The following is a 25,581-nucleotide window of genomic DNA, read 5'->3' as shown; positions in this document are numbered from 1 at the left end:
GAAGATTGATTGGTACCATTTCAAAGAAAGTCCAAATTGCATTAAAAATGGTTATCAAATCAATCCAGGACATATCAGCAATGACTACTATTTATTAGCATTAATTAAACTGTTAATTTTTTTGGTTATAATTCTGACATCTTCTACGGCATAGTATTCTGAGAAATTGCCACAAGATGACAATCTAAGAAAAATTTGTATGCTTATGCAAGTGTGTGGGTGTTTTTATGAGCAGTCATGATAAAGTACCTGAAGATAAGCACACTAACTTGCTCATGTCTGTACTGTACACCTTTCAACAGTTTTTTTTTTCCTTTAATAATCATGATGAATTTGTCTTGAAATATCCTCACTGCATTTACAAGACCTCTTTGCAAACAAAGACAAACATGGAAAAAAAAATGGCTGCCTGAGAATAGCACTGCAGATGTCCACTGCGTATGGTGAAGCTTTGCACATCTCCGGGAGTGCCATGTACACAGATTATAATGTGCTTGCAGGCCCATCTCCAGAATTGTACAATGTTCAGCTTTGGGTACACTCAGAACTGGCCTAGATTGGAACTGAAAGCAGTAATCTTTCCTCTTGGAAAAAAGTAACTCAAAATTCCAAAGTAATCAATCCTGGACAATGAGATAAGAATTGATTTACACTAAAATAATACCCTCTAATCTAATAAGAACAGATAAGTTATGGAGGGTAAATTCAATGTTATGGGAATGCTCAATAATGACTATGGTTTGTTAATTTTGGGGGGGCATGGTAGGTTTGCAGAAATGTAGTTATTTTAGGTTATTTGTTTAAAATTGCATTTAAAAAATAAAATAAAATAAAATACTCAAAACATTTGCTAGTAAATTAATGATGGAGAAGGTGTTAGAGACACACTTGTCCTAAATACCATAGGTCACAGTTCCCCACCCCAAAATCCATGTTCAGTTGACAAAAGGTTTTCTGGTAAAGGGCATAAAATCTGATAACCAAAATGATCATATAGCACCCTCAAGTGGATTAATAATAGACTGATGCTGTTTCTTTGAAAAAAAGTAAAGGAAAAAGTGATAGAATCCTTTCAAAGACTATCAGAATAAGTGAAGATGTACCAACCCTTATCAGAAAATCTTGTAGTTTGAATTATTTTCTAATTATGGGGATGGATTTGTGCTACCTAGCCCTACTTTCCACTTAGTATTCCTCATTCTTCCCTTAGTTACCACTAGATAAAAGTTATGGTTTCCATGAAAGGTTTAAATGTGGGCTTTAAATAGAATAAAGCTGTAATCTAGTCTCTTGCACCATGCACTTACAAACTAAACTAAGTGGCTCCATTATAGAAAAAAAGTTTCAAGACTATCTTTGGATTTTAACACAATAATGGATATTCTAAAAGTAAGTTCTATACACATACATTTACAAACTACATCGTTAATGAAAAATGGTATCAGTTGACCCTCTAAACTGCATGAGATGGTGGAAAGAGCATTAGATACATAGTAAAAAGATGTGGATTCTAAAGTCAGTTTTTTAAGATTATTAACCTCTCCATTTCTGTTTCTTCATTTTAAAATATGGATATATTTGTATTAAATGCCTCATTCTGAATAGGCCAGAGACTACTAGTTGGTAGCTTCTTGATGTTTTAGTCAAGACTTGGTTCGAAAACACATAAATCTATTCAAACCAGGTAAAGCACAAAAGGGAGTTTTTTTACTCTTATTGAGAGAAAAAAGGAGGCATGCCTTGAAGAGATGCTGAAAAATTAAAAGATAGAAGTACTGTAAAAGATGCCTCGGGTCTGATTTGGTTCTATCCTTCCTTCTCTGACATCCCCCCCCCCCATCCCTAATGAGAACTCAGATGAGATGAAGCCTTGTTGAAATTGTTTGGATCAAGAACCAGAAAGAACCTGTAAACAAATATTTCCTTAAAGTCATAGATTATTTGTGTAAGTCCTTCTGGAATGGTAGTAGAAAAGTTTCTGAGACCTAGATAGACTTTATCTTTCACAGACATTGTTACACAACTGTTATTTGAGAAACTTGGGAGATCCAAGAAAAGCTATACTGAGATATGCTGTTTCTGCCCCCTGCATTATGTGGCTACCTTGCTTTGGCTAAGTTTCTGTATTCTTTGCTGAATAAATCAAGAATTTAATCTTACCCTGTATGTGTACACATACTTACACAGAAAAGGCAGTGAATCTCTTCCCACCAATCAATAGTCTTCCTGAAATAACACACACATAACTAAAATGTCCGTAACTAAAATATCCCTACCTCTACTTCTTTAAATGTAGTGCTCCCTCTTCCTAGAATACACATACTCACTTCTCCTTCCTCTCTCTTGCCTCCATCAATTTCCACTACCCCACCCTCCAGAGAAGAGGAATCCAAGCAGACACTCTAGTAGGCATCCACAACAATAGTACTACCACTGTGCCATATTTATTCTTCTTGTGTATACTCCTCCATTGGACTGAGAGCCACTGAACAAACCAGGAATATTTTCTTTGCTTTTATATCTCCAGAGGCTAGAGAGTATTTTCAAAGAATGTATATATGTGCTCATTTAGAAATGGAATTTGACATCACAATAAAAAGGCTCAGAAGCCAGACACCAAAGATATGACTATTTTGAATGCCCTGCCTTTTCTCTCCCCATCACCCTGCACACATTCCCATAATTATTTACACTGCAAAATCTGGAAACGTTTTCTTGGAAAATATTCATAAGGAAAGACAAGTGATCACCAGGCTCTTTAAAAGACAAAAATAAAAGTCAAACCAGTGAACAAAACTGTAAAGCAAGAAAGAACTTAAAAAAAAAAAAAAAGTTTTCTTTCTGTGCCCATCTTGAGCAGCTCCATATGGGACTGGCGCCTCCAAGATAAAAAGCAAAACAACTAGCAGATGATATACCTTCTTCTGTCCCTTGAGAAAGCAAACTAGAAATATGATCAGTGGAGCAGGACCTAAATACTAGGACTAATCCTTGGCATTTTTATGACGTTTATCTTCTGTGTCCCTGACTCCCTTTACTGTGCCAAGTCCCCTCATTTTCTTCTTCCTCTCCCTCTCCATTCCTGCATGGAAGATTCAGTGCCCTGTCCCCTTCAAAGTCCAAGGGATTAGCTGTCCCAGTAGAAAATGAATTCAAATATACCTGTACTTGTAAAAGGCTTTATCTCCTGCATGGAAAGGATATTTGGGAAGTGAAGAAATCACCTAATACTGAGGCTACCTCTATTTATGGCCAATATTAACCAAAGGTAGAAAAACTAGCCTAACTTTTGAGTACACCTGATTCAAGTTCATTATTTCTGACACTATATATTGCAGACATTTGAGAAATGCTACTTTTGCTGAATGCTCTGACCCTCTAAAACCATCAGCTTTCTCCATTTTCATGGCCATACACAACAATTTTTTATGTCCAAATTATGGGTTGGTTGTAGGTTGCTCTGGTGTTGTAATTAGAAAGGAGCCCATGGAGATGAAGGCATATGCTGCTCTGGAATGGCCTCACAAAGTGGTATTACCAGGCTAAGTGCCATGCTCTGGCATCTGGTTCTCAGATATGGGCTCTTAGGTTCTTTCAGGGATAATTAGTCCTTGATAACAGGATGACTAACTTAAATCACCTAGTTATCAGAATATCTATATATTTAATGTTTAGTGGTAGGATTTTCTTTTCAACAACAGCACTCTCTTTTCTAATAACAAACCTTCTCTGGAGTTATGGCTTAAGACAAATCAGTCTGTAACATTTATTAAAGCTTCCTAATGGGCCCATATTGACTTGAAATTTGTCTTTTAAACATGTACTCTTTTTTTTAACATTTTCTCAAGTTCAGTAAGCTGTTTACCTATTTGCCTGGACTTTTCACAAAATAATGTGGAAGTGTGCACTACGTTCTGGGCCTAGTCTTCTATCTAGACGTTCAGTCAGTGAGGGGAAAATCCACCCAAAGACACCTAGCTAGAGACGCAGCAAACTGTTATAGTCATTTTTCTTCAAAAGGACTACACCCAATTACATATATTTAAATGGTATAGATTTTAATATATTGGAATAGAAACATAAAGCCACAACTTAAAAATTAAGGTTAGCTAGACTTTCTATATGATAAAATATTCTCTTCAGCACTCCTGCTTCTGAGAATCTATTAATCTATTAATATCTAAGTTGGACTCCTAATTCTAGCCACTTTCTAGCTGAGCAACATTGAACAACTTAGTGACCCTCTCTAGGCCTGTTTCCTCAATCTCTAAAATGAGAGTACAATCGGTAGCAATGGTTAGACTCTGGAGTCAATAAGCAAGAAAAAAACACACCTAAGCCATAATTACCTTTGAAAATCACTTGAAATATCCATAAGTAGAGTATATTGGCTTTTACGTACAAAACACCATACAGTAAGTCCTATAGACAATAAATTTTGAGAAACCACTGAGATAAGCTAACTAAATAAAAAGTAATTTATATGTACATTTATCTGAGCATTAACACCATTGTGGCTTTAAGATATCGCTAAAATCACTAACGGTGAATGAGGTATGAATGGAGAACACAACTGCTGTGCTTAACACATTTTAGTGTCCTTTCTTTCATCTGCCCTCCATCCTGCAAGGAAATCTTTCTCTGGCAGAGCAGCCGTTTTGATGTGGTTTGTGTCCAAATGCAGAGATTTATTCAGAGAACTCTGAGAGAACTTTGTGTGGCTCGTTTATAATGTCCTCACCCCTGGCCAGAAACTTAAAAGCGGCTCAGTAAACATGCGGATGAATTACTATTTACCATTGATTAGAGCCCAGACCAAAGGCTCTCCATAAAAGCGTAACCGGCAGATTTAAAACAGTCACTTCGATCTTACAACCACTCCGCGGAAATTTAAAACAGCAAGCGGTTCACGCAAAAACCAACTCTAACGCCTAGTCAGCTCTTTGCACGCTACAAGCTTAGGCCAATCCTTCCGGTTGCGTACTCTCGCTCGGCATCGCGATACCTAGGCTAAGGTTGGCCGTGGCGTCGCAGAGTGCAGCTCAGAAACACTTCCGGAGGCAACCTTGTAAGACTGTGATATGTGCTTCCGGCGGCCTCTGGGCTGCTTCCCCAGCGTCCAGGGCTAACGGGCTGAAGTAGAGAACACGGAAAGACTGAGTTAGCAGCCAGCCGGCCCTCAGATTCAGCAAGCTGTAGCCATGGACCGGGATCTTCTGCGGCAGTCGCTGAATTGCCATGGGCCGTCGTTGCTCTCCCTGCTCCGGAGCGAACAGCAGGACAATCCGCACTTCCGGAGCCTGCTGGGTTCGGCGGCGGAGCCTCTACGGGGTCCGCCGTCCCAACAGCAGTTACAGGGAAGGTAATGTGACTGCGCCGCGGCGGCGAGACGGAGAGGGGACGCAGCTGGGGGCTCAACTACCGCAGTTGGGTTGTGCTTCCGGGAGGAGGGGAGCCGGGCCTTGAGCACATGAGGGCTGCCGCTCTAGTGCAGAGGGCGGGGTGGAGGATAGTCAGCACACCAGGTTTGTGGAAAATGCGGGGTTAGATCTGAACTTTTCCCCTGACACTGTTTAGCAGTGGTGCGATTTCTTTGGCTAAACTCCCTTGGGCTTTCGTGTCTGGAGGGGGTGTGTATCACTTTTTAAGTTTCTCCGCCTCCTGACTCCAGCCTGACGAATGAAATAATCCCTCCTTAAAATTTTTTCACTGTGGGTATACGACCTGAACCTTAGGAGGGAACTGATTGGGCAATGAAAGCCATAAACAGAAACTTGGACATGTTTCCTGATTTTGTTTCTATTTAAGAAAAGAGAAGAGAGTTGACAACATTGAAATACAAAAATTCATTTCCAAAAAAGCGGATCTACTTTTTGCACTTTCCTGGAAATCAGATGCACCTGCAGGTTCTGAAGTTAATGAAGATAATGAAGGTGAGTTTAATTTTAAAATCTTTCTAAGATTGCAGGGCATTTTAACAGTACTTTCATATGAAAGTGAACTCAAAACTATTGTTATTGATTCTGTTAATTACTTTTTCAGACCATTATGCCATCATGCCACCTTTGGAGCAGTTCATGGAGATACCTGGTGTGGACAGGAGAGAGCTGTTTTTCCGAGATATTGAGCGTGGTGATATAGTGATTGGAAGAATTAGTTCCATTCGGGAATTTGGGTTTTTCATGGTATTGATCTGTTTAGGCAGTGGCATCATGAGAGACATATCCCACTTAGAAATTACAGTAAGTTACTCACTTTTCAGTTGTTTGGATTGCTTCTATGTTGATAAAGTGCTGTCTGAATGCAGGCATTATGTCTTTGTATGCAGTTGTACTTACAAATACAGGGTTAATAACAGGGTTTTATATGGGAATTCTGTATTTTTGCATGATTGTTTTATAAACCCATAATTTCTCTAATTAAAAAAAAGAGAGAGGACAAGATAAAAAGCTGAGATACCTTTGGGAATTAAGTAAATGTTAATTGGAAAAATACAAACTAGCTTTTCTTTTTAAAAACCTTATTAGCACTGGAAGAGTTGCTTACAGTTTCCTCTTCCATTTCAGGATTTGGGTTTTTTGTTTCCTCTCTGGTTGGAATGGGTGGAGGGTCCCCCTTTTTAACTGCTCAAAGAGGTATCTGGGAAGTGGTGACGTTGGTATTCTGGGCTTATTTCTTCTAACTGAAGATGTTCTTAATTATTTACTATTCCATAGTAGATTACGTAGTAGATTTGTAGTAGTAAATTAGTCATGTGGATAATTTAGAGAAATAGTGCTGTCATATTTGTATATTCCCAATAATTAAATAAGTGATTTGTACATTATAAGACACTTTTCCCAAGATGAATAGTCCAGAATTTGAAATGTCACTTTAAAGGAATTGATATTTGCTGTCTCCCTGGCAGATGAAAAAGAAGAAAAGCAGAAGACATTACAGACAGGACAGCAGTCTATATAAACTTTGGGGAATTCATGTTTTCATAAGACTCATCATACTTGCTGGACAAATTTTAGTTTTATTTTTGACAAGCACAAAATACCTTCTTGTTTCATACTCAGTACTTATATTTGGTTCCTAAAACTAATTTGAAAGTTTCATGAGATTTTAATTTCTAAACTGAGTCAGAAAATATGCATTATTATATTTGAGCGTAGACATTATTTGTAATTAAAATCTTTATTTAAATTTAGACTATAAGGTGGTGACTATTTTTTATGTTCATGGCAACTATTAGCTATTTTGCTGAACAACTAGAATAAAAGAGGATACCATTCTCACCAAAGAGTAAAATGTCCAATCTTTTAAAATACTTCTCATTACAGGCTCTTTGTCCATTAAGAGATGTGCCTTCTCACAGTAACCATGGGGATCCTTTATCATATTACCAAATTGGTGACATCATTCGAGGTGATCATTTTCATCATATTAACAACAAAAAAAGTTGTCAAGTTTTTACTTTTATTAATTTTGAAAATGTAGACAAGTGTGTGTAAATTTTTTTTTTTCATATTAGTTTACATGTTCTTATTAATCAGTGCGGCTCTTTTTTTTTAAAGCTGGAATCAAGGATATTGACAGATATCATGAAAAGCTTGCAGTGTCTCTGTATAGCTCATCTGTTCCGCCACACCTTTCTGGGATTACGTTAGGTGTAATTAGTTCTGAAGAGCTTCCTTTGTACTACAGGTAATTTATCCATTTTGTTTCAACAACAGTTTTGTTATGAAACAGTTTCTTGGGTAAAACATAGCAAAATATGTTCATTTTATTTTCATAGCCCTTAAAGTATCACAACCTTGATAAAAGGGACCAAATTATAATACTGCCACACTTTATGTACAAAAATGGTATGAGGAATGCACAACTATGTGATGATGCTGTGAGCCATTGATTGTATACTTTGGATGGATTGTATGGTGTGTGAATGTATCTAGATAAAATTGCACTGAAAGAAAAAGAATGGTATAAGTATTTAAGCTTTACATGATCATGCTGTTTCTTTAGTAGAAATGGGATATGCTAATTAGCCATTATAGAGAAACTGTGAAAGTATTGTATGATGCAGAATATCCATATTAATTGAAGAATCACATCCAGTATTCTACTTGTGTGTGGTTTTTGTTTGTTTTTTTTTGAAGGAGGAGTGTTGAACTAAATAGCAATTCTTTGGAGTCCTATGAAAATATCATGCAGAGTTCCTTGGGATTTGTTAATCCAGGAGTAGTTGAATTCCTTCTAGGAAAACTAGGAATAGATGACTCTAATCCACCGTCTTTAATGAGAGGTCTACAAAGGTATAGTAAATCAGTATTGTTTCTTAGATGGTGAGGGGGAATGGTGCTGAGCTCAGAAGCTACATAACTGAGGGACATACTTAACCATCCAAAGGCAAGTTTAACATCAAAGGTTGAATGAAGCAGGTGATTCCCATCTCCTTGAATGGAGTCTTATCATTAATTAGATATGAAGCAAGTAAAGAAAGATGTCATTTAAATTTTGTGTATATGCTAAAGAGATACTGTTTAACAATAATAATCATTCCTGACAGTTCAATGATCTTGCTCTGTAAATAGAAAAAAACAGTTTTTGCTTGGAATTCATTCTTTCAGTGTAGACTGCCTGTCTGTCAGGTAGTATGAAGTTTAGTTTTTAAAAGGTGTTTACTGTTTGATTTTTATTTTCTTTAATAGCAAAAATTTCTCTGAAGATGATTTTGCTTCTGCATTAAGAAAGAAACAGTCTGCATCTTGGGCTTTGAAATGGTATGAACACTTTATCTTTCAACAATTGCATTAGCGAGTCTAAAAGGTTAAGGTAATACAAGTATTCTTATGTCATTAAGACCAAATTTGTTTATAAATGAGGTAAAATACATCTTTGACAGTAGCTTTTTTAAATAGGTATAAGTGGTGTGTGTTGTAAGCTTAATGGACTAAAGTTTTATGTTGCATTTTCATTTTTTTTCATAAGGATTCAATATATTGATGTCTTGATTTCATAAATACTTTGTAATGAAAATATTCCAAGGCAGAATGCTTGTTAGTTATATTGAGAGTATTGAAACTATTAAATAATTACCAAATTTGACGGCATTTGCTTTTAGAATTTATTCATGCTAACATTTTATTTGGGTATTCTGTGAAATGTTTATGATGCTTTACAAATATCTTTCTTAGTGTGAAGACTGGAGTTGATTATTTTAAGGTTGGACGCCACGTGGATGCTATGAATGAATACAATAAGGCTCTGGAAATAGACAAACAAAATGTGGAAGCTTTGGTAGCTCGTGGAGCATTGTAAGTGAATTAGGGATTTTAAGGAGTGTTTACAAGGAAAATGTGTACAAGATTTATGTATAATTCACAAGATAAATTCCTCTATCTTTGTTTCTTCATAATTCTAGATACGCAACAAAAGGAAGTCTGAACAAAGCAATAGAAGATTTTGAGCTTGCATTGGAAAACTGTCCAAGTCACAGGAATGCAAGAAAATACCTCTGCCAGACACTTGTAGAAAGAGGAGGGCAGTGAGTATCAGATGTTTTTGTAGTAGTAGTGGTCTAATATTCCACTAACTACTATACAATCTTGAAGTTAATATAAGGAAATAGCATCTTAATCCAAGACATTTTTAGTTTCTGTTTTGGTGAGAAATGTCCTACTCTTAAAATTTTCTAGTACTTTTTTCCTACCTCACTAAGGTTCTTCATGATTAGAGATATTTTAGTGTCTCAAGTTTATTGTTCTGCATAGAAATAGAAATCTAAAGGTACAAGAAATTAGATAAGTATTCATAAGAATTCTTTCCCTGGACATGCAGTAGGAGTTTTCTTTTTAATAAATATATAAAAATGTGAATGGGGGGTTCTATAGTTAATTATAAATCAAGGTTTTGTTGTTATATTCAACTTATTCCATTTTGTCCAGTAAAATCCACATTCAGATTAAATGGAAGAGCAAATCCTTAAGATAACATGTAAGATATTCTAAAATGATATGCCTGGCTTATTAGTTGTAACATAAATATTTAATGAGTAACAGACCAGATGGATTTATAAAGTATTTTGAAGAAAAATTTTAACTTCTAATATAATCAGTAACAGCCTGCTTTAATTACTAAAAACTAGTTTATAATTAATAGCTTCTTTTTGCTATTAAATTTTTTAAACAGATAAATCTCTTTGCTATTTCATGACTTTGCCTAATCATTCCAGTTTGTATGATCGTTCTGGTTTGTAGGCTCACCAATTCCAAATTGATAAGTTTTTGCACTCTTTTTTAAATCATATGAACTTCTAACTGGACTCAAGTGTTTGGATCAGCTTTCAATTTCCTCAGTAGGTAGATAGCTACTACCTACGTAACTGTGGTTGCCTTATTACCCACATATTACTTTTAGTTGAGTGAATGGCAACACCATCCATCCAGTTATTCAACCCAAAAAGTCATGTTTGGTTCATCCTTTATACTCTATTCAGTTTACTGACAAAAAAGTGATTCCCTTGACACCAGTGGTTTTTTGTTTGTATTTTCAATAATTATTTTTTACTTCTTTTTAGGAGTTGACAGTATTTTGCAAAATCCTCTCACTTTTTGGTATTCAAACTTTCTAGTTAAGTTTTTCACATTATAGACTTGGGATCTTCATCCATCAATTATCCTACCTACAGGCTGGTTTTGATATTCATATGCATGTTGGTATTTCCAAAGAATTTTGCAGTGAATTACCTGGGAAAAAATTTTCTGTAGAAAGGAAAATTCTCCATAAATGACTAGGAAAAACTACCCTACGTAATTCTTTACTAAAGCTCAAGGTTATACTAAATTTGCAGAGGCCATCAGCTCATAATATCTTTTCATATATTACTAACATGTAACAATAATGCATACAATGTGGCTTTAGTTATTAGTGATTCTCATTTTATGTGGTCTCTTTACCAAATAAATTGCAGTAAAAAAAAAATATATATATATATATAATTTAGGTGTTGTTTATTTTGGAAAATAATTTGCTTAATATGGTTTTTCCCTAGTAGTCTTCTCATATAATCCTCTAACTGTATTCATATTTGGGGACTTTTGTTGTTCTTATAAAAACAATGAATTTTCTTTTTTAATTTAGGTTAGAAGAAGAAGAAAAGTTTTTAAATGCTGAAAGTTACTATAAGAAAGCTTTGGCTCTGGATGAGACTTTTAAAGATGCAGAGGATGCTTTGCAGAAACTTCACAAATACATGCAGGTGATTCTTTATTTCCTCTTAGAAATGTATTCATAATTGAAATTAATGCCAATGCCTTTTTTTCTAGAGAAAACAATTATAGATTATTTAAATGGGTAATTAGGGGAATTATATAAAAGTTTTTTTTGTGAGATACTGCTTTTCCTAGTTGGGTGTGAAATTAACTTCATAGTGTATCTTCTTTTTTTTATTCATCATTGCTCAGAAATATAAATAATAGCACTGTGAGAAAATTCCTTTCGGTATGTGTTTTGAGAACTGTCCTTGTACAGGCATACCGTGGAGATACTGCATGTTCGGTTCCGGACGACCACAGTGAAGTGAATGTTGCAATAAAGCATGTCACACGAATTTTCTGGTTTCCCAGTGCATGTAAAAGTTATGTTTACACTATACTATAGTCTATTAGGTGTACAGTAGCATTGTGTCTAAAAAAAGAATGTACATACCTTGATTAAAACGTGACAAACATCAAGTGAGCACATGCTGTTGGAAAAATGGTGCTGATAGACTTGCTCAACAAAGTTGCCACAAACCTTCAATTTGTAAAAAACACAGTATCTGCAAATCACATAAAAGTGAAGTGTAACAAAACTAGGTATGCCTATAGTGAACTTTCTTGTTAGTTACAAAATTATCAGTGTCGCTGCCATAATTGAGCTAATTATAAACCTTTTTGAGAAATATTTTAGAACTGTCTTTTCCTGTAATACTGATGATGATGTTTTCTCATGCATTTTCTTCTGAATTGGACCATTGCTGCTGTGTCTTGACATCTGGTGCTGCTCATCCCCATCCACAAACTGGAAAATGATTTCTTATGTAATCATGCATCCAACTGGGCTGTGCTATTTTATAATGGTTTGTATTTGAACATGGTGATTCTCTCCTCAATTCACCTTAATGGAATTTATTTGAATTTCATTTATAAAATTGTGTCCTGTTTAAATTTTTCAATGTTTTTATATATATATATACTTTTTCATGTATTTTATTTTTTACCTTGTTTCTTGCACTCTGGGTCATGGGTACCAATGCAATGGCTTCTCCTTTTTTTCATGGGATACCATCTGCAATATGGTCCTCAATACTGTTCTGGCTATTGCAATGATTAATGCCAAACATCTGAATGATTAATTTTTCATATGTTCAAAAATACTTGCTTAATGCTGGATATGTGGTGATTTGGGTATACTAAACTTGGTTGCTGGTTGGGGGGCGGTGGTCTTTTGAATTCTGGGCTTTATATATTCTGCTATTTTTAACGTGTGGTTTTTTCTGATATCTGGGTTCTAAAAGAAATCTTTGGAATTAAGAGAAAAACAAGCTGAAAAAGAAGAAAAGCAGAAAACAAAGAAAATAGAAACAAGTGCAGAAAAGTTGCGTAAGCTCTTAAAAGAAGAGAAGAGGTAAACTATAATATTCAGTATTATATAATTTAAAGCAACTACTGAGTTGAACCAAAGTACCATATGGAGGTAAAGTAAGTAAAAGACAAAAGTACTTCAAATGATAATCAATGACTGCTAAGAATTTTTAGCCAATAATGTGTTCTACATATTTTTCTATAAAAAGAGATTAAGCAAAGTGCAATCTTAAAGCTAGATTTCTGGGGGAAAAAAATAGAATTTACTTTAGAATTAAAATAAATAATGCATCAGTTATCTGTATTTTATGGAGAAATGTTTAAGAACTAGAACAGTGGTTCTTAACTGGGGTTGATTTTGTCCCCCAGAAGACATTTGGCAATGTCAGAACATTTTTGGTTGTCATAACTGGTGAAGTGCTTCTGGCATCTAGTGGTTAGAGGCCAACGACACTGCTAAGTATCCTACAATACACAAAACAGCCCCTTCCCCATTCCACCCCTCCTTCGCCCCAAAGAATTGTTTGCCCCTCAATATTAGTGGTGCTGAGGTGGAGAAACTGAACTATAGCTAACCAGATGTAAAACTTCAGTTCTCTCTCTTATGTGTTCAGGTAGGCTTAAGCTTTTAAAGTAGTGTTGGAAATGTCACTATGTCATTCAGATATGATGGATTTGCTTACAGTGACACCTCTCTACACAAATATTTTTTCCCAAAAGTTTTACCTTTGTTGTACAATTGGATCTATATTAACTGAGATTATGATGTTGTTTGTCTAAGCCACAGCTTAGAAATCTTTTACGAAATCTTCAGAGGGAACAAAACAGTACCAAAATCTTTATGGATAATTTAGTAGAAACATTTTTGTACTTATATCTGATGATTTAACTATGTTTTTTAGGTTAAAAAAGAAAAGAAAAAAATCTTCTTCTTCCTCTTCAAGTGTTTCCTCTGCTGATGAATCAGTTTCTTCTTCATCATCCTCTTCTGGTCACAGAAGACATAAGAAGCGGAAGAGAAACCGTTCAGAGTCTTCTCGCAGTTCCAAAAGACATTCATCTAAGGTGTCTTCAAATCAGATAGATCAGAATAGAAAAGATGAGTTCTATCCAGTTCCAACCAATACGTCAGCATCTTTTCTTCACCAAAAGCAAGAAGTAGAAAAACTATTGGAAAAGCAAGATAGGTTACCATATCAAAAGACACAGGTAAAAGAAAAAGATAGATACCCTCTCTCTTCATCTTCAGTTGAAATTCCGGATGATTTTGGAGGTAGGTCTGATGAATCCAGAGGTTTTTACAATAGCTGTAAAATTCAGGCAGGTAGTAGCAAAACAGAAAAACTATATAAATCAGAAAGGCATTTTTCTAGTAGAAGAGATTCCTCTGATTCCTTCTGTAGGAATTCAGATGACAAGATAAAAATTTGTGGTTATAGAAGATTTGAAAAGGATATAGAGGGAAGAAAAGACCACTATAAGAGGTGGGAACCAGGTTCAGTGAAGTATTCAACTTCACCAGCAAGCTCAGACTACCCCTGGAAGTCAGTTGACAAATATAAAAAATATACTTATTCTGGATCACGTGAGTTTAGTAGACCTGAGCAAGGATATCAACTAAATACAAATCAAGGAGAATATGAAAGGGAAGACAATTACGGGGAGGATATTAATACAAAGGTTCCAGTAGAAGATGGACTAAGTAGCAAAGAAAAATCAGAAAGTGGAGTTAAAAAAAATTTACCTCAAAATTTGCTCAATATATTTAATCAGATAGCTGAATTTGAAAAAGAAAAAGGAAATAAGCCAAAAAATTAATAAGCCAAGGCTATTAATACCATTATACTAAAGATAATTTTTTTAAAATTCTGGCTTAAGTTACAGTAGTCCAATTCAAAAGTCTCTGCTCCTAAAATTATTTTATTTTTAGAGATTGCAGAGAATAAATGCCTTTTAGCATTTCTCATATTATCTCAGTTGTAGATCCTGTTTATATAGCCTGATTTTTAGACTTTTCATGTGTATGTTTATGTACAGTATTTCTTACCTGACTGATGATTTAAACTTCTTTACCTAAAGATAATTCTCTGAAAGTACTGTTTTTTTTCACTGTATAGTGATGTATGAGAATTCCTGGATCTACATTATCCTTCCTGCTGGTTATTAAATTTGTGCATTGAACAATTGAATTATTTTCATTAAAAAATCTCTTTACTCTCTTTTCTGTTAAATTAAAAGCCCTCCGCTTTTGTAAAAGGTTGTATGTTTGAGTGTTCCTTCAGTACCATTTTGTATTATTTGTTTAAATAAATATTTGTGCACAGTTGTTTTATTTTAAAGTGGTAGACAGATTATCTGTTTTGTTAATTGGCATCTAATTTAAAAGGTTTGTGTAAAGTCATTGGCTTTCTGCCTATTTCTGTTTGGTTGGTTGGTTGGTTGGTTTTGTTTTGTTGCCTTATTGCTAGCATTGTACCCTAAGAAATTTTTTAACTTTAAATATTGGCAACTCCAATAGAGACTACATTCTAGGCAACAGTAGATCAGAAATAGAAAAGAATCCTTTTAGCAAAAACAGCATACTGAAAATCTGGTTTTGCACTAGAGAAAGAAAATTAGGAAACTCCTAATACTGCAAAATGTCCAGTTGGGAAGACACTGGGCATGTTTTCAGATAGTTTAGAGCTGGCCTGTATTTGACTTTTCTTCTCTTTGCATCTCCTCTCCCTGATGCCTCCTTTCTCTGGGTGTGACTAAATGACTGGTCCAACCCAAGCCTGATTGTTGCTCAGAATAAATTTCAAAAGCTAGGGCTCAAGAAAGAAGAGACTTGGATTGTAAGATTCTTCCAAAATAACTGAAAGCTGTATGGTATGCTCTTGGGGAGATACTGGTGTTTGAGTTTCAATGTTCTTTAGAATCTTCCAGTTTAAGGTTCTTTCTAGAAGCTTAAAAGACAGTGACTCTTTGCTACTAATACTTGTGATGTCATTGCATGGGTAGGCAGGTGATTATCCATCTACAGAGGTCTTAAGTGAGAGAGAGTGATAGAGAAAGAATATACTTTTTATTCCTTGACCTGTCTTGCAGTTTCTGCTAACAGTGAAATAACAGTACTTTAGGTATTTATTGTGTGTGTACTATTTGTCCTTCAAATTCCAGTCGTGGGAGCCTAATGGAAAAGTTGAAATTTGCTTTGCAGTGGAACAGGGAAAGAAATCCTGGTCAAAAGCAATAGATAATGGCAGAAGAAATAGGACAGTCACTCACGCATTAGTCTTTCCACCAAGAAACTCATCTAAAAACTCCATAGTTCTGTATATTAACATTAATAGCTCCAGTCCATCTCTACATGATGATGTTTCTTGCATTTCCATTGAGCTTTTGGGAATCCCCAGTACAACTTCAGATTTTTACATATGCTATTTTATTTAATAAAATCTTGAGTGTCACTGTCAACCAGCACTGTAGTTTTCCAAAGCTATTTTGTTGTGTATGTTACATTCAAGTTCAAAAATCTAGAATACTATCTTATTCAGTGGGCTGCCTGAATTTAAAAATTCCATCTTCCCTGGTCCTCTTTCATGGGACATCATAAACTTAAGCAGAGTACACAAACCAATTTCTAAGACAGTGTTCGGGAAGCCAGTCACAGCAAAAAAAATACTGGTAATTAACATCAAGAATCCCTAGTGATATCACCAGCAATTTTTTCCTTAATGTCATGATTATAGTTTGTATACACACATGCTATGTCTTGGTTTCCATAAGTAGATGGATGTTAAGATAACTTCCTGAGATGTAGCTCCAGATTCAGAGATAGAGGTTGGTCCCTTTTTTCACTAATTATCATTGTTACACTAAGTACTGAAGGTGCAAGTGTTATTTGAGAGTTAAATATACGCCTGTTTGCTAGCCTGAGAACCGAACCATTTGACAAAATATTGTGATAGGCTCAGGGTGGTTATTCAATAATAATTAGGATTTATTGTACAATTACCATACGTCAGACAGACCCTGTGAGCTCTGTATATATTATCTCATTATTTCAGTTAGGTTAGGATGCAAGTAATTATTACTGTCTCCATATTAAAAATGAGGATAAAAGCATAGAGAAATAAATGGCCCGAAGTCAAAGAACTAAGGTAATTCCAGCCTTCATAGAATACAATGTTTAATATTATTTCGAGATCCAAGTGATTTACAAATTAACAATATAGGGCTAAGAATAAGAACTTTGGTGAACATACAAAGGGATTATAAGATTATTTTTTTAGATCTTATGAAATACCATGAATTAGAATAGTGTTATAGCCAAAAATTACCCAGCATTTTACTCATCTTTTTCATTAGACTTAGCTATGCCTGTTGCTGGCTATTTCTTAAAAAAAAAAAAAAAAGAAAGAAAGAAAAATCATATAATGATCAGGAGAAATAGATTGACTACCACTACCTCTTTTCAAAAGAAGGAACTGGGAATGATAGTTCTAAACTTTTTTCCAAAGGTGGCTGCTTTGAAGGAGATGACATTTAAGTATATAGGTTCTTAATATATTGATTTGAAACCCTGTTTTATAACATTGTAATGATATTCTACACTCCATTCCAAGAATTAAAGCATGAGCACATATTATAATAAAGTATTAACTGGGAAAGCTAATTCTACATGTGGTAGTCTACCTCCACTTTAAATTGATGGAATTCCACTGCAAATCAATCACAACTGATTTATTTAAATTGCTTATTAAATGAAGAAATTTTCCAAATTGTATTTTTATTCTTTATGCTTGGTTGTCTGTGTCTTAAGAGCAAAATCTTTAATGTATTTGGTTTATTTCAAGGTCAGAGGAGAGTATTCTTTGGAAATTTATTAAGCTGCAATTTTTAGCGATATACAATGTCTTTCTTTCCTATTAATTGTGTTTTTGGGTGGTCGGGAATGCTCTTTGATTGAAAATTTACACCAAAAGAAGAAAACACCTTAAAAAAATTTTTCCCTAAAATGTCTGGGAAATACAAGTTTCTCTGCATAAGGAAAACCTGGTTGCAAGTTTGTGTAGGGTAAATGAAATTTTAGTGTTATGAACTCCTAGTAGTACAATCTTTAAAAGTTTTCTTTCTCAACAAGTTCTATTACATTAGAAATGAGTGTAGCCCTATTAAAAATGTTTTCTTCTATATCAAGAAAATAGTAAAATAGCTAAGAAAATACATTGTTTTATTTGGACCCTAGTTAACTTGACTTTTTTTTTTTTTTTACGCTATTTATTTATTTATATATATATATATATATTTTTTTTTTTACATTTTCCACTGGATAGAACTTCTTTCTGGTCATTTTGTATTTCTAACAATATTTCAGTTGGACTCCTATATCATCATCAAACGCTCCTCCCCCCACAATGCATAGAGTGGGATTTACTATTTTAAAGTATGTGGTTTTTGTTTGTTTTTACAATTTGTTCAAAAGAGATTAAAATGTTTAGTTATTGCTTTTTTTGCTTTTACCATTACTGGAGCTGCTACTAGCTGTAGCTGGCCTAGAAGTGCTGCCTGTTACAGAAGAGGGGTCTGGCAAGTTCAGCTCTAATACTTTAATCGAAGTCTGAGAAGCAGAAGTACTTGTACTCCTAGATGACCTAGATGGGAAAACAGAATTATTGTAAATTTAATTCAAAATTTACATTTTAGTCCAGACCCCAACCCTCATTATTGGCAAAAGACATAATTGCATGAATAATTCAGTAGATCAAAGAGGATATATTATCAAAAATCTTAATAAATTTTAAAAGCATGACCATTCATAGATAACCAAGCAAATTAACTAAAAAAGGAGAGAGAGATAATGAACATAGTAGAGCTTCAAACCAGTAGGGAAATAGTTCAGCAAATACAATTCTATATGAGAAAAATGTTTTAAACTGTAATTTCTTAGAGTTGCAGTCTAAGTATTTTCTTTGTAAGTATTTCTTTGTATTTCTTTGTAAGTATTTCTTTGTAAGTAATACTTACAAAGATAATTACAAAGTACGTACTTACTTTGTAAGTAAGTATTACTTTGAAAGTATTTCTCTGTAAGTATTTTCTTTGTACACACCTAAAAAAAGACAGGAAGAGGAATCTGGGTGCTGGCAAGAGTGATTAAAATGATAACTAATGTATTTAAGCTGAAGAGGAAAGTGAGTGGCCTGTTCAGAGATATAAAGTAGAATTGAATTGGGGTTCCAATGAGGCTAGAGCAGAGATATAGAGGGGGGAGTAGTTGGGCAAGTCATATGGAAGAATAGGAAGTTGTGGTCAAAATGGGATTTGTGATTACAGAGATGAAGTGGTTTTACAGATGCAAAGACCCCGGGTATAGCTTTTGAAGGAGGTAGTTGAGAGTGGAGTTATGGGTGATGAACTCAAATAAGTGACAGACTAGAGTATTTAAACTTGAGTTATTGTAGTTTGTGAAAACAGAATTGAATTTTCTAAATGTGGGATAAAACATTTAGTCCCAGGTGGCCTGTATATTTTACTACTAGAGAAGTTTCACAAATTATAATAGGCTTTACATAACCTTATTAACTATTACATTGTAAACTGCTTTACTGAAGGGCTCCAAATTTGGAAAGCATGACTAGCCATACAATTCTGAAATGCCAAGTTTTAAATATAAAACTTTTATGTATGTAATGAAAGTACAGGAATTTGCAAGTGGCTGCTTACTATGTTTACATAGAAACCATTTTTATACTTAAATAAAACACTGCCTTATAGGGCTTCCCTTTATTTGTGAAGTTTGTGCATGAACTAATGAAAAGTGATAATTTAATAAGTGGCTGCTGAATATAGGAGATCGGGAATTTTAAAATTAGGATCATCAATTTTCATTTTATCAGTAAAGTTGATTGAACACCCCTGATGATAGAATTCTGGATAATAGTCAACTGCATTTAAGGAATGAATAGTTTCCTTTTTTAGCAAAATAAGCATGAATTTAATAAAATCCTGTTTAAAATTTTACCATGTGTTTTTAATGACAAAAACCAAGTTTCCCTTTATGGTTTAAAAAATTTCCCCCAGTGACAGTGTGATTTTGAAGACCTTGTGGATCACACCCCCTTTATCTAGTGTATGGATGAGTGGAGGAATGGGGATAAAAACTAAAGGACAAATGGGGTGGGATGGGGGGATGATTTGGGTGTTTTTTTTTTTCACTTTTATTTTTTATTCTTGTTCTGGTTCTTTCTGATGTAAGGAAAATATGCAGAGATAGATTGTGGTGATGAACGCATAACTATGTTATCATACTGTGGACAGTGGATTGCATATCATGGATGACTGTATGATGTGTGAATGTATTTCAATAAAACTGAATTTAAAAAAAAAAAAAAATTTCCCCCAATTTGGGGTTCACCATGACAGATGTAACCCTCAAATTATCACCGTTTCATTCCACTGAAATTTCTGGAAATGAGTGCACCAGTCAGAAGCCAGAAGGAAAGGGTCTTAGTCTTGCTCTGCTGCCTGTCTGTACATCAGTGACAGGGACATACGGAGGTAGCTGAGGATGAGGAGGGCACTTTCAGTGTACTACAGGATCTAACAGCTGTAGCAGTGTGGAAGTGGCTGCTGGGTTCACTTAGAATAGCAGCTGTAATAGTTAAGGAGTGTTGGTTGGTTGTTTTTTAAAGGAGGGATTTTTTTAACCTTCCACTTACCTTGCTGATAACAGTGAAGTCTGTGAAGAAGATCTAGAACGATGACGACTGCCTTTAGTACTAGCTGTAGGTAGTTCTAAACCATTCTGAAAGAATATTCAATAGTGATCATTAGCACCACTGCATTTTATAAGGAAAATATTCTTAATTATGTTTCACTTTACCATGTGCATAAAAAGTTTATTTTCATCAACGGTTTAAAAAATATTTATAAACAGAAGGTATTGTATTACCTGTTGAAAGTATGTTTGAAGGATAATACAGAGCTCAGCATTTTCTTCTGTAATGTCAACTAACATTTCATCAATGATCTTGTGAAACTGTTTCACTTCCCGAAGTTTAATGTCTTGTTCTTCTAGTGTTTCACCTTTAGTTTTTTTCAAAAGACGAATTTCTTTGGTGAGTTTTGCACACTGTTGGTGAATAATAATTATTATATGTCTATTTTCTGGAACAATATATTTTGTTAATGGATAAAGGAGGATTTGAGTTTGCCATTTGAAACTTCAAAAACATGACAGGGTCAGTTTTAAAAAGATTAAATAAATACCTGTTTAGTTACTCTCTCTAATTTTGGCTTCTGTTCCTCAGTCTCTCTACTTAGTTGAAATGAAAAAGCCTGCTTCTCTGATAATTTTTCTTTGGCATTATTTGTTAAATGTTTTATAACTTCTAAGGTATTTTCCATGCTCTGCAGAAAATAAAGTATTAATACAGTATGTACTTATTGGTAAAAAAATTTTAAATAACATAACTTTCCATTTGTTGAGCATTCGTTTAATTATGTATATAATATACATTCTGTTGGTACAGAGAAGTATTATGGATTAAGTAGTGTATAATTCCAAGTATTATGATACTTGGAAAAAAATAAACAATGAAACATTAACTATTGAAAGCATCCAGTTTTCAAAGATACATAATTCATATGATCTGTTCCTTCAGTTTTCTAATGAAAAACCATTGGCTATTATGTAGGTCTGCTTACCAAGCACACTCTTTTCTTTTTCAGTGATGTGCTTTAGTAAATATTTTCTGCTAGATTATTGTCTCTCAAACTTTTTTTTAATCTAAAGAAGAATCTTTAGTACAATCTGTTTTTAAAACTTATGATCTGAAGTAATTTTAAATTTATGGGACAGTTGCAAAAATAATTTAAAAAATATGAATAACTACAATATACACCTGCTACCCAGATATATTTACCGTATTTACATTTAACCTTCTGCCACATTTGTTATGCCATTCTTTCTGTTTTCTAAACATTTGAGAGTAAGCAGGTTGCATACATCATGCTCCTTGAACACTCAATACTTCCATGTATATGTTTTTTTTCTTTTCAATTGTCCCAACAATGTCCTTTTGGCATTTTCTCCATTAGCTCCAGTGCAGGATCATATATTGTGTTTAACTGTTATTCTGTGTCTCTTTAGTCTTTTTTTTTTTTTTTTTTTTTAACTTGTGGAAGCATATGCAATGTTTAATTACCCATCTCAACCACTCCCAAGCATACAATTCAGTGAGATTAATCACATTCACATTGATAAAGCTACCCACACCACCATCCATTACCAAAACTTTTCCATCACCCCGAACAGAAACCCTATACACATTATCTATCAACTCCCCATTCCCCCCACCCTGCCACTGGTGACCTGTACTCTGTTTCCTGTCTGTAAATTTGCATATTCTAGTTAGTCATCCTAGTGCAATCATATGATAGCTGTCTTTTTTTTGTCTGGTTTATTTCACTCAACATGATGTCTTCAAGGTTCATCCATATTGTAGCATGTATCAGAACATCATTCCTTTTACAGCTGAGTAGTATTCCATTGTATGTATATACCACATATCTGTTGATAGACAATTGGGTTGCTTCCACCTTTCAGCTGTTGTGAATAATGCTGCTTTGAACATTGGTGTGCACATATCTTCAAGTCCCTGCTTTCACTTTTGGGTATATACCTAGAAGTGGGATTGCTGGGTCATGTGGTAGTTATGTGGTTAAATTTTTGAGGAACTGCCACACAGTTTTCCACAAATGCTGCACCATTTTACATTCCCACCAGTAGTGTACAAGGGTTCCTATTTCTCTACATCCATGTTAATACCTTTTCCATTTCTTTAGTAGTAACCATTCTAGCAGGTGTGAGGTGGTATCTTATAGTTTTGATTTGCCTTTCCCTTAATGTAGTCTTTAAGGAATTAAATGTTCATTAAATAATGGCTAGTGGATAATTAGCTAGCTAATATCCATCAAGTAATTAACAAGTAGTTTTCAGGAGTCCATCTTGTACTAAAAACTAGGATCTTAACTGATTTACTTAATAAATTTTACCACTGTTTTCCCTTACATAAATGAGGCTGATATCTCTTACTATCTGCTTCCCTAAAAGAGGCTTTATATAACTATCTTCTTTGTACAAGACATAAAGAGAGTAGATGTGATAATGATGATAGTTGACTTTTATTTAGGGCTTATTACTAAACAGCCAGTGGAATTTACCTGGATATCTTCTTGAAGTTCTCTGATTTGTCTTTGTTTGTATCTGTGTTTTTCATCAGCAGCTCTTTTTTGTTCTTCTAGTTGGATTTTTAGCTCATATTCATCACCTAGAATTTAGAGAATTTTTGTTTAAATTTTCCTATGTAGAAAGCAAACTTAAAAGTATCACATGCATTAAATTTAACGCTTCTAATGTTTTTTGTTATAAAAGGTTTCATTCCTTATGTCTACTTGTAGAAAAACAGTATGAGGATGTAGTAGCCATTTCTTGTTTTAGTAAACATAGAGCAGCAATATGCTGCAATTACTTTCATATTTGAAGTTAATTCCCAAAGAAAGTGATATACTGCATACCAGTAGAACTGATAGTGGAAATAACAGGCCACTTAACAAACAAAAAGGGGGGTAGGGGTAGTTTTTCTGACCCAATCAAACATGGTACAAGTTTGTTCTCCATGTCTCACAGTGTTTCTCTTTTTAAAATAAACAATTGTACAACTTTCACTGCATATATTCATAAAATGTTTAACTCCTACATACTAGATGGAGTCACTTTTTTAAAAGATTGTTTGTAATTGTTGTTGCAGCTGTTCAGCACTTGCAAAGTGTTTTCTAGAGCGTAGATTTCTTTCTCAGCTTTATTGATCTTAGCATCCAAGCTGTCACCTTCTCTTTGAAGTTCTTCTTTTTCTTGAGCAGCCTGTGAAATACAGAACAGAATGGAACAAATAAAAGCATGAGGAAAAATGTCTGTCTTCAGGGCAACATCAGTTTGCCTTGGGACCTACACATAACACCAGGCATTAATTATTTGCATTTTAAGTTTAGGGTAGAAGACCAAATCCTCAGGCCTTCAAAATATGGCATATTAGATGCAAAACCTTGATGAAAATGTAGTTACTGACCAAAATTTACATAAAGCTCTACAGCAAAAAAATGCCAAAAATTTAAACAAGTATAAACTTGACTGGGAAGAGAAATAGAGTTACCTCAAAGGAAGTTGAAACTAGTTATTGCAAGTCAGAAGAAAAATGTTTCTGTTGTGAAAGAGGCCCTGGAATACTTTCTCATTCTTCGAAATCTTGGAGAGGAGTGGAAGAAGTGAGCAAGGTACATCCAGGAAAATAAATGTTTATTATATCCAACCCATTTATGTGTTTGTTATTAAAGGTAGGGTTTCAACAACCTTTGAGCAGTTAAATGACTTATTAAAATTAGAGAAAGATCATTGTGATAAACAGGCTAGAAAAGATGAAACCTAGAAATTGCTGAAACCAAAATTTCCTGAGTGGACATACTCATTGACTCTTTCTTTTAACGTTATCAAAAAGTTAAATATATATATATATATATATATAAAATTTCAAACAAAACAAAGGAATAAGAAAAACAATTAGCCTAAAATAACTACATTGTTTCCAACATGTTCCTACCATACCCCAAGAAAATTAACAAACCATAACCAAACAAAGGAACTCATTGACTTTTTACCACAGTAACTGTCACTGGGCTAGGCTCTATAACATCATACAGTTCCAAAGAACTCAGATTGAGGGTTGATAGGGATTGCATGAGTATATATTTAAAAGTGCCACAAAATCCACTTTTAGCCAAAATCAATAATTTCATTTTAAACTTTATTCAATTTCTAACTGAATTCAATTAAATTTATAATTTAAATATTATGTATATTTAAATCAGAAGTGTTGGTAATGTTCCAATTAACATTTTCACTGGTGGGTGTTTTATACTTCAAAATATGTATTACAGATATTTTGTAACTACATAATATAAAATAAAGCTTAGTCAAAGAAAAGAAAGTTCTTAGATAAATTAATTCTTTTGAGTCTAGAACTGGAAACCACTTCTTTTGAAATATAGTAGTGTAGTGGGGGAAAGAACTAGAATTAAAACATTTGGATTTTAATTGTGCCTTGACAAGTAGTGAGTTGAGTGACATTAAATAATTCACTTCTGTTCTTTGAGCTCAGTTTCTTCATTTGTCAAATGAAGGAGTTGAATTGTTCATATACAGATTCCTAATCTAACTCCAGATATACCTCAAAGGTCTAAAATTCCATGATTCCATTTACTCCTAAATCAGATTATATAATGTAAACCTTTTATTTTAGATTTAAAAAACTGATAGTCGGAAGAAACTTATGTATAATTTTCTGTCCAATATTTAAAAACATTTTCAAGTACCTTAATTGTACAGTTTCGTTAAATTGTGGTCAAAACAGGATTGTTTCCTTATAAAAGCTAAGAGGAACTTGGAAGCAAGATTAGAAAGATGTCCTTCATTAGTTACTGCTTATATTTTCCAGTCTGGCTCTTAGGAGCCTGAAATTGGATGATAATCAAGAAAATAGAAGCAGGAATCAATACTCTCTTTAAGAACCAGAAGCATGAGTGTTAAATGACTTTTTTCCCTTATGCCACATGTACCAGAAATAGACATTCCCACTCCACTCACTAGCTTAAAGTTTAGCTAGCCAAAGGACAGGATAAACATTACGGAGCTGAAACCTTGAATATTAAGAAGAAATATGTGATTCTAGGGTTGACAGAATAAAAAATTCTTAATTTAACTGTTGAGTAAAATAAAATCTTCTGCATTGGGTGTTCCTGGGAGAGACCCCTTTCTGAGACAAGATTTTCCAGAAGATAAAAACAATTGACCTTCAGGGGCTTCCCAAGAAAATGGAACAATGGAATACACCCTACAGAACTGGAGATAAGCAAAACTTTGCAATAAACT

At 34.2% G+C, this 25,581-nt stretch overlaps 2 protein-coding genes across 3 annotated transcripts in view; one reads left to right on the top strand and one right to left on the bottom strand.

The window, feature by feature from the left end:
* Positions 1–5,066: 5,066 nt before the first annotated feature.
* TTC14 (tetratricopeptide repeat domain 14) lies at positions 5,067–14,864 on the top strand. Its single transcript, XM_037839914.1, has 12 exons — positions 5,067–5,362; positions 5,809–5,933; positions 6,043–6,242; positions 7,326–7,410; positions 7,560–7,689; positions 8,142–8,297; positions 8,694–8,765; positions 9,180–9,299; positions 9,407–9,529; positions 11,125–11,242; positions 12,542–12,651; positions 13,511–14,864. The coding sequence occupies exons 1-12, from the start codon at positions 5,202–5,204 to the stop codon at positions 14,424–14,426; spliced, it is 2,316 nt and encodes a 771-aa protein (XP_037695842.1). The 5' UTR covers positions 5,067–5,201; the 3' UTR covers positions 14,427–14,864.
* Positions 14,865–17,851: 2,987 nt separating this feature from the next.
* The window catches only part of CCDC39 (coiled-coil domain containing 39), a 42,021-nt gene continuing 34,291 nt past the window's right edge, over positions 17,852–25,581 (bottom strand). Inside the window, exons 15-20 of one of the 2 annotated variants that reach the window (XM_037839893.1) lie at positions 23,361–23,520; positions 22,821–22,927; positions 20,865–21,005; positions 20,548–20,727; positions 20,315–20,400; positions 17,852–18,247 (exon numbers count right to left, since the gene is read on the bottom strand). In XM_037839893.1, coding sequence (XP_037695821.1) covers positions 18,091–18,247; positions 20,315–20,400; positions 20,548–20,727; positions 20,865–21,005; positions 22,821–22,927; positions 23,361–23,520 — 831 coding nt within the window. In that variant the 3' untranslated portion in view covers positions 17,852–18,090. The remainder of the gene's footprint in view (positions 18,248–20,314; positions 20,401–20,547; positions 20,728–20,864; positions 21,006–22,820; positions 22,928–23,360; positions 23,521–25,581) is intronic. The other variant, XM_037839900.1, reaches the window with a different exon arrangement.

This window comes from Choloepus didactylus, chromosome 1 (assembly GCF_015220235.1).
Source record: "Choloepus didactylus isolate mChoDid1 chromosome 1, mChoDid1.pri, whole genome shotgun sequence".
In the NCBI taxonomy this organism is placed as follows: Eukaryota; Metazoa; Chordata; class Mammalia; order Pilosa; family Megalonychidae; genus Choloepus; species Choloepus didactylus.
The sequence above is the reverse complement of the archived record's forward strand: the minus strand, read 5'-3'. Positions and strand labels throughout refer to the sequence as shown.

Excerpts from the sequence above, each read along its gene's own strand:
- TTC14 (XM_037839914.1), top strand. The coding sequence starts at position 5,202 with ATGGACCGGGATCTTCTGCGGCAGTCGCTGAATTGCCATGGGCCGTCG. Across the intron at positions 5,363-5,808 it reads CAACAGCAGTTACAGGGAAG|AAAAGAGAAGAGAGTTGACA; the intron begins GTAATGTGACTG and ends TTTCTATTTAAG. Across the intron at positions 12,652-13,510 it reads CTCTTAAAAGAAGAGAAGAG|GTTAAAAAAGAAAAGAAAAA; the intron begins GTAAACTATAAT and ends TATGTTTTTTAG.